Source organism: Pteropus medius, unplaced genomic scaffold (genome assembly GCF_902729225.1).
Source record: "Pteropus medius unplaced genomic scaffold, Ma_sr-lr_union100, whole genome shotgun sequence".
NCBI classification, from domain to species: Eukaryota; Metazoa; Chordata; class Mammalia; order Chiroptera; family Pteropodidae; genus Pteropus; species Pteropus medius.
This window is the reverse complement of record NW_024352839.1, coordinates 161,804-173,949: the sequence shown is the minus strand read 5'-3', so window position 1 is coordinate 173,949 and position 12,146 is coordinate 161,804. Positions and strand designations below refer to the sequence as shown.

The window sequence follows — 12,146 nt, the reverse complement described above, 5'->3', positions numbered from 1 at the left end:
ATTTTTCATTATATTTTTACCTTGTGTATGTGTTTGTGTGTATCTCTTAATTTATTGTAATTACACATGATCTTTCTACTTTTCCTGTTAACTTTGTACTAGTTTTATAGTTGGTTGTTCCACTGCTTTTACTGCTTGCCTTTGTCAGTGAGAATATTTTTCTTTCTTGTATTTTCTTATTCATATTTTTTATTTTTTCCCACTTAAAGAACATCCTTAACATTTCTTGTAACACTGGTTTAGTGGTGATGAACTGCAGTATCTTATTCTTGTTTAGGAAGCTCTTTATCTCTCCTTGGATTCTAAATGATAGCCTTGCTGGCTAGAGTAATCTTGGTTGTAAGTCTTTGCTTTTCTTCACTTTAAATATTTTGTGTCATTCCATTCTGGCCTGCAGACTTTCTGTTGAGGAATCAGCCAACAGTTTATGGGCACTCCCTGGTAGGTAACTATTTGCTTGTTTCTCGATGCTTTTAAGATTTTCTTTGTCTTTAATCTTTTACATTTTAATTATGATGTGTGGGCCTCTTTTGGTTCATCTTATTTGGGACTGTCTGCACTTTCTGGGCTTGTATGTTTACTTCCTTCACCAGATTGGGGAAGTTTTCTGTCATTATTTCTTCAAACAGATTTTCAATTCTTTGCTCTCTCTCTTCTCCCTCTGATACAAATATTGGTACATTTAATGTTGTCTTAGAAGCCCTTAAGCTGTCCTCTTTTTTTGGATTCTTTTTTTCATGTTTCTATTCTGTATGGATGTTTTCTGCTACCTTATCTTCCAAATCAGTGATTCGATTCTCTGCTTCATCTAATCTATTGATTCCCTCTAATGTTGTCTTCATTTCAGTTATTATATTCTTCACTTTGGACTGGTTCTTTTTGTTTTCTGTCGCTTTGTTAAAGCTCTCATTGAGTCCATCTACTCTTCTCCTAAGTTAATTGAACATCCTTATAACCAGTGTTTCGAGCTCTGCATATGGTAAATTGCTTGTCTCCATTTTGTTTAGTTCTTTTCCTGGAGCTTCATTCTCTTCTTTCATTTGAGATATGTTTCTTTGTCTTCCTATTTTGGCTGCCTCCCTGTTTGTTTCTATACATTAGATAGAGCTGCTATGTCCCCCAGTGTTAGTAGAGTGGTCTTATGTAGCAGTTGTCCTGGAGGGCCCAATGGCACAGTCTCCCTGGTTACCTGAGCCAGTTGCTCCAGGTGTGTTCCTTGTATGGGTTGTGTGTGCCCTCCTATTACAGTTGAGCCTTTTTTGCTGTTTGCACATCAGTGGGAGGGACTGACCCTCAGACTGATTTTTGAGGCCTGACCATGACTACAGGGGAGGAGCTGTTGTGCAGGGGCTGACCCTACAGAGTAGGATTTGCTTTAGCAGGGTTCCAGCCCCTACCCAGTCTCCCCTTTGGGTGTGTTGTCCTCACATGCAGCCCCAGGTGGTGCTCCAGCTTGGTCGAAGCCAGCTCCTGGACATGCCAGCCCAAGGGCCTCCTAGGAGGGGCCCTGCTGCAGGCAATTTCAGCCACACCTTATGCTATACCAGGTCCAACTGGTATGAGCCACCAAACAATTGCAGATGGCAGCCGGGGTGAGAGGTGCCTAAAGAGGCCAAGCCATAAACTCAGACCGGCTGTTGTAGTGCTGGGCTTAGGGCTGCTCAGCAAGAGGTATAGGGCACACCAAGGCCAGATGATGCTTGCTTGGGGTTTGTAAACCTTTGAGAGATTTTAGGAAAGTCTGTAGCATGAGCTAAGACAGGTCATTTGTATGGAAAAGCCACTGGAGGTGGCTTGAGTGGGCCTGAAAGTTGGGTGGAGTGGGGTCTCAGGGAACCACCATTGTGGAGCGACCAGTGTTAGCCAGGTTGATGGAGACTTAGATATGGCACCTGCCTGCATCTCCATGCCAGTAGGTGGTGTGGCTCAACAGAGAAACATGGATTCTACCAGCTGTCTGGGAGAAAGCTGCCCCTCCATCCTTTCCCTGATGCCAGACAATTCAGTTCTTTCCCATATGGCCCTCGTGCCTTTCAAGTGCTAGAGCCTAGAGTGAGTGAATCTGTACATAGGGCCCTCTGAGAGAGAAACCTGGGTCTCCAGCTGCCTCTGTCTCACTCAGCCACAACTCCACTGGTTTTCACAACCAGAAGTTGTGGAGACTTATCATCCTAGCAGTGGAACCCTAGGCTGGGGAGCCTGGTATAGAGCTGGGACCCCTCACGCCTCTGAAAGGATATCCACAGCTGAGATGTCCCTCCCAACTTTTAACTGCCACATGTGGGTGTAGGACCAACTCGTTCTATGTCTCACTTCTCCTACTCGTCTTGAGATGGCCTCTTGTGTATGTCATTAGTTTTAGTACTTCTGTTCAGCTAGACTTCAAGGAATTCTCAATGATGGTTGCTCTGTAGTTTAGTTGTAATTTTGATGTCATGAGAGGAGGCAAACACAGGGTTTACCTATTCTATCATCTTGACCAGAAATCCAATACAAACTCCTTTTACATTACCAGAATCTGAACATTTAGATTAGCAGTTCTCAAACTTTTTAGTCTTGTGATTTATTTATACTCTTAAAATTATTAAGGGTTAAAAGAACTTTGTGTGTGTGTTCGTGTGTATGTTTATGTGTAGCCTATTAGAAATTAAAACAAAAATTTAAATATTCACTTATTAATACATTTAAAAATAATAAACTCATTACATGTTGACATAAAAATATAATTTTTCAAAAAGTACACTTTTCGAAAAGGAAAAAACTGGTGAGAAAAGTGGCATGGTTACACGATTGAACTTTATTTAATGCCTTGCTTAATGGAAGACAGCTGATTTTCACATCTGATTCTGCATTCAGTATGTTCCAATATGTTGTTTTAATTGAAATACATGAAGAAAAAAATCTTCCTTCATGTGGATATGTAATGTGAAAGAGAAGTATTTTAAAAGCCTTTGTAGGTTGTTCTGGATGTTCTCCATAAACACTGTACCCAAACTTAACAATTTATAGTTTCTAAACAGTCGCAATATAGGATCTGAGACCATAACACTGAACTTTTGTACATTGTGACGTAAAATCCAATGGTCTATTTAAGTAGATTTTTTTACCCATGTATTTTTTGGTAACATTAGCATTGGTCATTTGGAAAGCAACAATTCACTGACATGTACAGATCTTCTGAATTTTATCACATTTCCAATATTAAAAAAAAAACCTCAAACCCACATTTGTTAATATCACAAGCAATCTCATCAGAGAAGTCTTTAAAGTATTAGGAAGTTGACACAATAGCAAATATAAGCTTTCCAACATAATGACCTTTAGGTAAGAGCTTGAATATTATCATTTGTAACAAATATTGGCAGGTGTTTTCTCTGAGTTGACAGGCTCACATTGTTCAAGAAACTGTCTACCAGATACCTGTGTCTGAATACTAGTCCACTGTACTTTCAAGTAAAAATGCTGTTCCACAAAACATAGTTATTCAGTTCTCAACTCAATTATTAGACAAGCATTTTTCTTCACAAAATACATTATACTCTGGTGTGCAACAGGAGTGCTGTATGCATACTTCTTTAATCATCACGCAGAATATTGAAAATATGTGTACTCAAGGTTGGGGATCTAATTAAATTAATAATTATTTTCTGCTCTATCAAGAACAGTCTTAAGTGAAACATTTTTTTCCTTTGAGTATGTGCCAGTTAGAAATGCAGTGATTATTATTATAGTTTGGTGCCAGTTCTTTGATTTATTCTGTGTCAGCATTTTACCCAGTGTATAAATCATATTTTTTATATTTTCTATATTTTATAATATTTTGACATTTGTGGAGCGCCTTGTTGATTGGGGGGAAAACTGCCCTTCCCAGAGCTAGCTAATTCCTAGAGACAGTAAATACCTTATTGGTGAGCCTGCCTTTCTTATACAAATCAACCAACCCCAAGTTTATACCCTCAACCATGTCCTTTATCTAACACACCAAGCCAATATGTCGCCTGCTCTAAATCACTCAGGACCAGGTACCAGACAACTAGAAAACACCCCTATGACCCATAGCCTGCCAACACTATTCAAACTAGCCAATCCTAAGCTGTTTCTCCTGCGCTGCCTTGCCTTTTTTGTAGAAGCAAGCCCTGATAAAGACTTATGCTGAGGTTTTCCCCTCATTCCTTTCTGCCTCTTGACCATACCTGGTCCTTCCTCATGTGGCCTTGCATAGCATGGCATACCCCCTCATCTCAGGAAATGGTGATAATAATAACTTTCTTTTAATGGCATCTCTCTGTGTCATCACTCCATCACCTCCATATATTCAAATTCCATGAGTACTAATAAGACACTAATTATTGCTTTAGCTTCATTAGGACAAATATGAACACAGTTAAAAAGACAATCGAATTGTTATTATTAACAAAAATAGTTTTCTCCTTGTGTAACTCTCATAAGGGTCTCAGGTACTACACAGTTCATGAATCACACTTTGGTAACTGCTGGTTTGGGTCTTTCTTGTCTTTTATCTCTTTCTTTTACATTTCAGTCTTCTATCTTCTTTTGTTATAACTTTCTATTTATAGGCATTCTTAAATCTATCTAAAAGGTAAAAAGGAAATCATCGTCTAATATTTATCTCCCTCTTAGTTTTCATTTTCTTTCTTTATTTTCCCTGTGCAATGCCTTATACTTGTTTTCTGTACTCAGTCTCACATCCCATTCTCACCATGGGACCTGCTATCAGATTTTAAAGTCTATAAACCTTGGACCAAAGTAATAATATCAGTATCACCATTTCCTATCAATAAATCTCCATGTTATATATCACAATGCTCAAATTCTTGATATCTACCCACCTTGATTTTGGTAAAAAACACTCATTCTTATCCTATTTTTCAGAGTTCCTTTTCACATATTGGTTGCTTTTCTTCCCTTTATTTACATTGCCTAAGAAAATAAATATTTGTTGAATAAGTAGATTTTATTTCAGTAGGCTCTCATTGGTGTAAAAGGATCTTTCTTCATCCTCAGTTCTTGTCACTATAAAAGTTCTGTAAACTATAATAATTTGATCCATTCACAAATTGTGATTTCCTCATTTTATGTAAATGACTTTCAGATATACATTTTTTTGCCCCATTTCTCCCACCTGAACTCTAGTGGTATATTCTAATTTGCCTGCAGCAATACAGCAATCAGTTGTCTCAATCTTTTGGTTATCAATATATCAGAAGTACTAGTCATTATCTTTACTTCACTCTTATTTGTTTCTATATCTTATTTGTTCCTATAATCACCCCCTTTGGAGTATCAGGTTGATTCCATCATCTCTGTTATACTATCTTAATCTCTCCACAATTTGCATTATGTTATTTCTATCTGTGAAATATCTTTACAGATTAATATTCTCATTCGCCACTGACAACTTCCAAAATGAAAGCCATATTATTTCAGGTGTGGACTGCTGTAATTACTACTTGGATTTGCCATGATTTTCTCCCAGTTCTTTCCGTAGTAAGGTAACAGTAGTAAGATATAGAATTTGCAAGAAAAATAATAGATAGGGTCAATTGGTGCCATCCACATACATTGGAGAATACAGTCCTTCACAGCCCCAATAGGGAATAGCAGAGTTTAAGGTATGTTACTACATTGGGAGGAAAATTTGAACCCATCCTTCTCTAAAACTAAAAAAGTAATTAGCAAATTAAAAGGAAAAATTAGAATTAGTGGCGAGGAGAATTTAATTATTGACCATCACTCTAGAAGAATAAATTGATGTAGCAGCAGTTAGTGATTATGTTCATGTTGCAAGTATGCTTTGTCCTCTGGTTTATTTTATAATTCCTAATGGAAGTAATTTCCTAGTTCTTCCCTTTCAAGAGAAAATAAATCAGTTATATGAGGAGTTATGGCCTAGACTATAGACTAGTGTTATTCTGTCAACACTAGGAAATGAGTGTTGAGAAAGTTCATTTGCCATGGAAGGGCTAAATGTAAGTGAAGAAAAAAAAAATTGGAAGCATTTTATAACACTTATTTAGGCATAAGTAGATAAATATATGGGTTTGATCTCTACCTGAACAGTTTTCCTTGCTTACTGTTTAGTACTCTTGATAGGCTCACTCCATTCTCTGAAACTGCCTATTTCAAGAACAATCCCACTTCTACCATCTTTTGGTTACTTGTCCTTGTGTTTATTACACCTGCACAATGTAGCTTATATTTAAATATGCCAAAGATACATGGTTTTTGCTTATGCCAGTTTTTCACCATTTTAACAGTATAGCAGGATTTGTGTTTGTTCCACGCATTTTTCCTACCAAGAGATAATTTATTTTTGCCCTTCTATAGACCACAGTAGTGAGATAGTCCCACCATGGGTTGTTTGTCTATACATTTAATCCATCACCTTTATATGAAGACTCACAGTCTTGTTCATTGTATTCTTTTCTAGAAGATGGGAAAGCTGAAGATGTTTTAATGAAGTTTAAAGAGTACCAAGATAGTCATTTTAGATCAATTGTATTCATCAACCACAAAAGACTAATTAAGGAAAGAAGTAATATTTTGGAGAAAACACTTACCGTAGGCAAGAACTGTATTATTTCAAAAAGAACACTGCATGAACATAAACCTGATGGAAAGGTTTTGAAAAATATTTCAGAATTAGTCATTAGAAATATCAGCCCTGTAAGAGAGAAGCTTGGTGAGAGTAATGGATGGGAGAAATCATTCCTCAATACTAAGCATGAGAAAATTCATACTGCAGCGAGTCTTTATAAACAAACAGAAAGGAGTCTGAGTGGTAAACAAGAGCTTATTCAACATCATAAGGTTCAAACTCCACAGCAATCATTTGAACATAATGAATGTGAAAAATCCTTCCTTATAAAAGGAATGTTATTTACACATACTAGAGCTCACAGAGGAGAAAGACCGTTTGAATGCAATAAAGATGGAATAGCCTTCATCAAAAAGTCAAATCCCAGTGTCCATCCACAAAATCTTATGGAGAAGAAACCCCATGCATTTAGCAAATATGGGAAATTCCTCTGCAGGAAGTCCATTTTTATTATACATCAGAGATCTCAAACAGAAGAGAAACCCTTTCAGTGTCCTTACTGTGGGAATAGCTTTAGAAGGAAGTCTTATCTCATTGAACATCAGCGAATTCACACAGGTGAGAAGCCGTATGTTTGCAATCAGTGTGGAAGAGCCTTCCGTCAAAAGACAGCCCTCACTCTTCATGAGAAAACACACATAGAGGGGAAACCCTACATTTGTATGGATTGTGGGAAGTCATTCCGCCAGAAGGCAACCCTCACTAGACATCACAAAACACATACAGGAGAGAAAGCCTATGAATGTATTCAATGTGGGAGTGCTTTTAGAAAGAAGTCTTACCTCACTGATCATCAGAGAACTCACACAGGAGAGAAACCATATCGATGTAATGAATGTGGGAAGGCATTTATCCAGAAGACAACCCTCACTGTCCACCAAAGAACTCACACAGGAGAGAAACCCTATATTTGTAATGAATGTGGGAAGTCTTTCTGTCAAAAGACAACCCTCACTCTCCATCAAAGAATTCATACAGGGGAAAAACCCTATATTTGTAATGAATGTGGGAAGTCTTTCCGCCAGAAGGCAATTCTCACTGTCCATCAGAGAATACATACAGGAGAGAAATCCAATGGATGTCCTCAGTGTGGGAAAGCATTTAGTAGGAAATCAAACCTCATTCGCCATCAGAAAACCCACACAGGAGAGAAACCATATGAATGTAAAGAATGTGGGAAGTTCTTCAGTTGTAAGTCAAACCTCATTGTCCATCAGAAAACTCACAAGGTAGGAACCATGGGAATATAATAAAAGATGTGACTTTTTTGTAAAAACTTTCAAAGTCATAGTAAACCCTGTACATAATGTTGCTTGCAAGTGTAATAATATTCAGCAGTTTAAGGTACTGTACCACATATTTACTTATTGTTTGCCAGCCTATAAAGCACACACAAAAGAATTACAAGACAAATTAAATGACAAAAGTCATTGAAAATACAAGCCCAATTTTTTGTTAGATTTATCAGATGTAAACTTCCTTTGTCAAGTTACTACATTTAAAATAGTTTATTTTAAATTTTAATACCTATCATGTAAACCATGACTGGCAGTGGTCTATGAACCACACTGTGAACACAAGAGTGTTAAAAAGAAAGGAGGTGTGAACTGTGTTTCTCATTGCAAATATGGAATGAAAATTATTTGTTACCTCCTCAAAGTTAACCACAATTGTGACTTCTAACATTACAAATTAGTTTTTCAATATTATAAACTTTTATATAAATTGAATTATATACCATGTATTTTTATATATATGGCTTGTTTCATTAATCATTATGTCTCTAAAACTCATTAGCGCATGTAGCAGAAGTTAATTCATTTTCATTCTGTATAGAATACCATTCATTATATGATTATATCACATCAAATCCATTGTTGGTGAACTTTTTTATTCTTTACAGCTTAGGGTCATAATAAATTCTTCTGTGAACATATTTGGCTTTTGGTGTATATGTATTTAATTCCCTTTATATATACTTAGGAGTAGAATTTCTGGGTCCTGGGGCCTGTGTATGTTTGGCCAGCTTTGGTAGATACTACCAAACAACTCAGAACTTGAACAGCATGAGATAATTCATTCTGAAGGGAAAGAACTGAATATTATCAATTAGTGATGGTTCAGACCAGAGAATCAGGGAAACTATGGATGTTGTGAAAACTGGGAGTCCAAATGTAATGCATAAACAAAAGCTTTAGCTACAGCCCAAATTTTAATATTAATACCAGATAAATGTAATAAATGTGAGATTGCCTTTAGCCACAGTATTGCCTTATAACTAAAGAGAGGGAGACAACCACCATCTTCCTTGTTCAACATGAGAGAATTCTAATAGAGAACACCCCTATGAATAAAATGAAGGAGGCAGAAGATAACCTTTACCTATAGCCTATGTCTTACTGGTAATATAAAAATGATGACTGTGGAAAAACTTCATCCATAGCTCAAATCTTATACAACACTGTAAAATTCACATTAGATGGGAACTCTTCAAATGAAATTATTGTAGGAATGAGTTTATCCATATCTCATTCCTTGTATAACACCGTAGGATTCATATTAAAGAAAGGAAGGTTAAAAGACCAGCAGATGAGTCCTGTAACTCTAACTCTGCTTCCATAAAAGAAGTCCAACCATACGAAGATCATGCTAGAGTCTATGTGTAGGCACCTTGGTCAGTAACCACAGCTAAACCCCCATCCATCATCTAGTATCTGCCAACAGAGCCATCTTGGACATTGTCAAGTCTTCAGTTACTGGAACCAATTGGAACCATGTGACAGACCCCCAAGCAATAACTGCTCAGTTGAGGCTGTCTGAAATTCCTGACCCACAAAATGGTTATATCTTTTGACTTAAATTTGATAGATTAAAAGGAGAAATAATCTTGTCAGTATATTTATATTATGAAAATTGAAAATGAAGGTATGAATATTTGGGTTCCAGAGTCAATGAGGAAAAGAGGTAACTACTTGGCGATTTTGACATGAACAAAAACTGGCTCAAAAATACAGTTGAAGACTTGGCTATGTTTTTGGTTTACAATTATATACCTAAAAACAGTTCAATTAGGAGTTCATATATGTCTCTTTTTTCTCATTTTTTGGCAGTAAATTTGACTTAACAACGTAGTTAGCTTAATTTCAAGGTCACAAATCTAGCTATACCAAAAAAAAAAACAAAACAAAACTGGGGGGTATCAAGGTGGCATGCTAGGTAAAAGCAGGGTTCGCCTCCTCTCAGAACCACATTAAAATTACATCAAATTATAAAATGATCAATGTGGAGAACCACCTGAAGTCTAATTAATTGTAACATGTACATCTGAGGATATCAAGAAAAAGCCACATCGAGACGGGTAGGAGTGGCAAGGATGACTTGTCCTGCACCAACCAGCACATGGCCATTGAGCACCAGGAGAGAGAATGCAGCTGCAGAGGGTCCCCCCGCCCCAAATGAGAGAGGAGTCCAACCCCCATACAGAGGTGCCCCAGCCCAGAGGTGCAGCCCCAGGAAGAGGAGTTCCCACAAAATCTGACTATAAAAATCAGTGGGGATTCTGGCCATCCGGGTGAGACGGAAGGAACCTGAACACCCAGATGTCCAGCTTAAAGGGCCCGCACACAGTTTCGCTTGTAGACATGCACCCTGGCAGCTTGGGAGGTGCAAGAGACATAGTAGTCTCTTGGAAAGACTGAGTAGTGTGGAACCAGAGAGAGGGCTAGAGGGACAGCTGCCATCGTTTCTTTGTCGGTCCTTCCTCCAGGGTAGTCTGCAGATGGGCACCATCTTGCCTGTATTGATCCCACTCCCTTCACAGCCAACTCTGAAGCTGCTTCGGTTCAGTGAGATTGGCAAGCCCCAACCCATGTCTCCCTGGGGCCCCACTCCATCCAGCCCACAAATTCCCCCTGGCAGGCTCCTGCTGGCAGCTGCTTCCACCCTGCCCCTTCCCAGGTCCATGAATTCTTGGGAAGAAACAAACCTTGGCTAACAGAGCCCACACATTTCAAGAGAGACATGTGATGCCTGACCACCGGTGCCAGCTTGAGCAGCAGTCTCTTGGGCAGATTGCGGGGCTCTGTGGGCCTGATGCAGAAGGCAGCTGGCTTTGCTATAATCTGTGACTTTTGCAGGAGCCCATGGACTCAGAACTGGCAGCAATTCCTATGCCGTATTGGCCCGACAGAATTGGTTTGTTACACCCTGTGTCTCCCTGAGAACCCACACCACCCAATCCACAAATTACCTGCGGCAAATTCATTCCCAGGCAGCCAGTCTCACCCTTTGCTTTCCTTGAGCCACGAACTTGACAGCAGACAACAGCATTCAGTTCATGCAGCCCACTCAGGGCCCATGCATGACCCATGCATCCCAGGAGAGACTTTTGGTGGTAGGCCACAAACCCTATCCCAAGCTACAGTATTTCTTGAACAGATCTCAGGCATCTGCAGGCCTGAGACAGGCAGTGGCTGGTCTTACTTTGATCTGAGACTTTCACAGGAAGCCACACAGCACTGGCATTAAAACTGACACTGCATTGGCTGGAGGAATCTGCTCGCTATACCCCAGTGACTTCCTGGGTCCCTGAACCACCCAACTCATGTACCCCACAAAGGCTTTCCCAACTGCAGTCTTACGGACAACTGGTAGGCAGCCTCAAGCCTTGAGGCTCACTGGTTCTTTTGCTAAGCTGTCCCAAGCTTGGTACTGGGGGTAACCAAACCTTAGCTTGCAGCATTGTCTCTCCCACTTGCCTTTACATCCAGGATAGGCAGCAGCCATCCGTGGATTGCTTTCTAGCTCCAACCAGGTAGCCCCAAGCAATCAGTGGCAGCAGCTGACCTTGTCCTACTCAGGAGCCCCTCCCAAGGGGCCACAGAACCAACACACACACAGGCTGGCACCAGACTACAACAGAGCAACACCTGACTAGCACCATAGATGGTACACCCAAAGAGTAGTTTCAACAACTACACAAACTGCTAGGGCAAATCTCACTCCAAGGAGTCAGCCCCACACAACAACTGATACCTTGTGATTGTGGCCAATCCTTACAGCCTGAGAGTCAATCCCATCCACTGACATGCTAACAACAATAAAGCCTTAGCTACAAAAGGAGAACACACATGACCCACACAAAGAATATCCCCAGAGCTCCTGGTGTAGGTGCTTAGGGAGACTGCACCCCTGGGCCACACAGGACACATACTGCTCAAGGCTAGGAGGTATAACGAATCTTCCTAACACATAGAAACAAACACAGGCAACTAAAATGAGAAACGTGCTACAAATGAAACAAGAAAACTCCAGAAAAAAAATTAAACAAAATGAAGGAAAGGGGGGAGGGGGACCATAAATACAAATAAAATGGCAGTAACTGTACCTATCAATAATCACTTTATTCTTATTTTTAAAAAAATTTTTTCAATTATAGTTGGCATATGATATATAAGTTTCAGATGTACAACATAGTTATTAGACATTTATATAACTTACAGAGTGATCACACCAATAAACCTAGTAC

At 39.1% G+C, this 12,146-nt stretch overlaps 1 protein-coding gene across 8 annotated transcripts in view; it reads left to right on the top strand.

Moving 5' to 3' along the window:
• The window catches only part of ZNF382 (zinc finger protein 382), a 32,992-nt gene extending 24,437 nt beyond the window's left edge, over positions 1–8,555 (top strand). For 6 of the 8 annotated variants that reach the window (XM_039850143.1, XM_039850146.1, XM_039850142.1 and 3 more), the window contains one exon: positions 6,452–8,555. In XM_039850143.1, the coding sequence (XP_039706077.1) occupies positions 6,452–7,869 (1,418 nt within the window). In that variant the 3' untranslated portion in view covers positions 7,870–8,555. The remainder of the gene's footprint in view (positions 1–6,451) is intronic. The other 2 variants (XM_039850145.1, XM_039850149.1) reach the window with 1 other exon arrangement.
• The last annotated feature ends 3,591 nt before the right edge of the window (positions 8,556–12,146 follow it).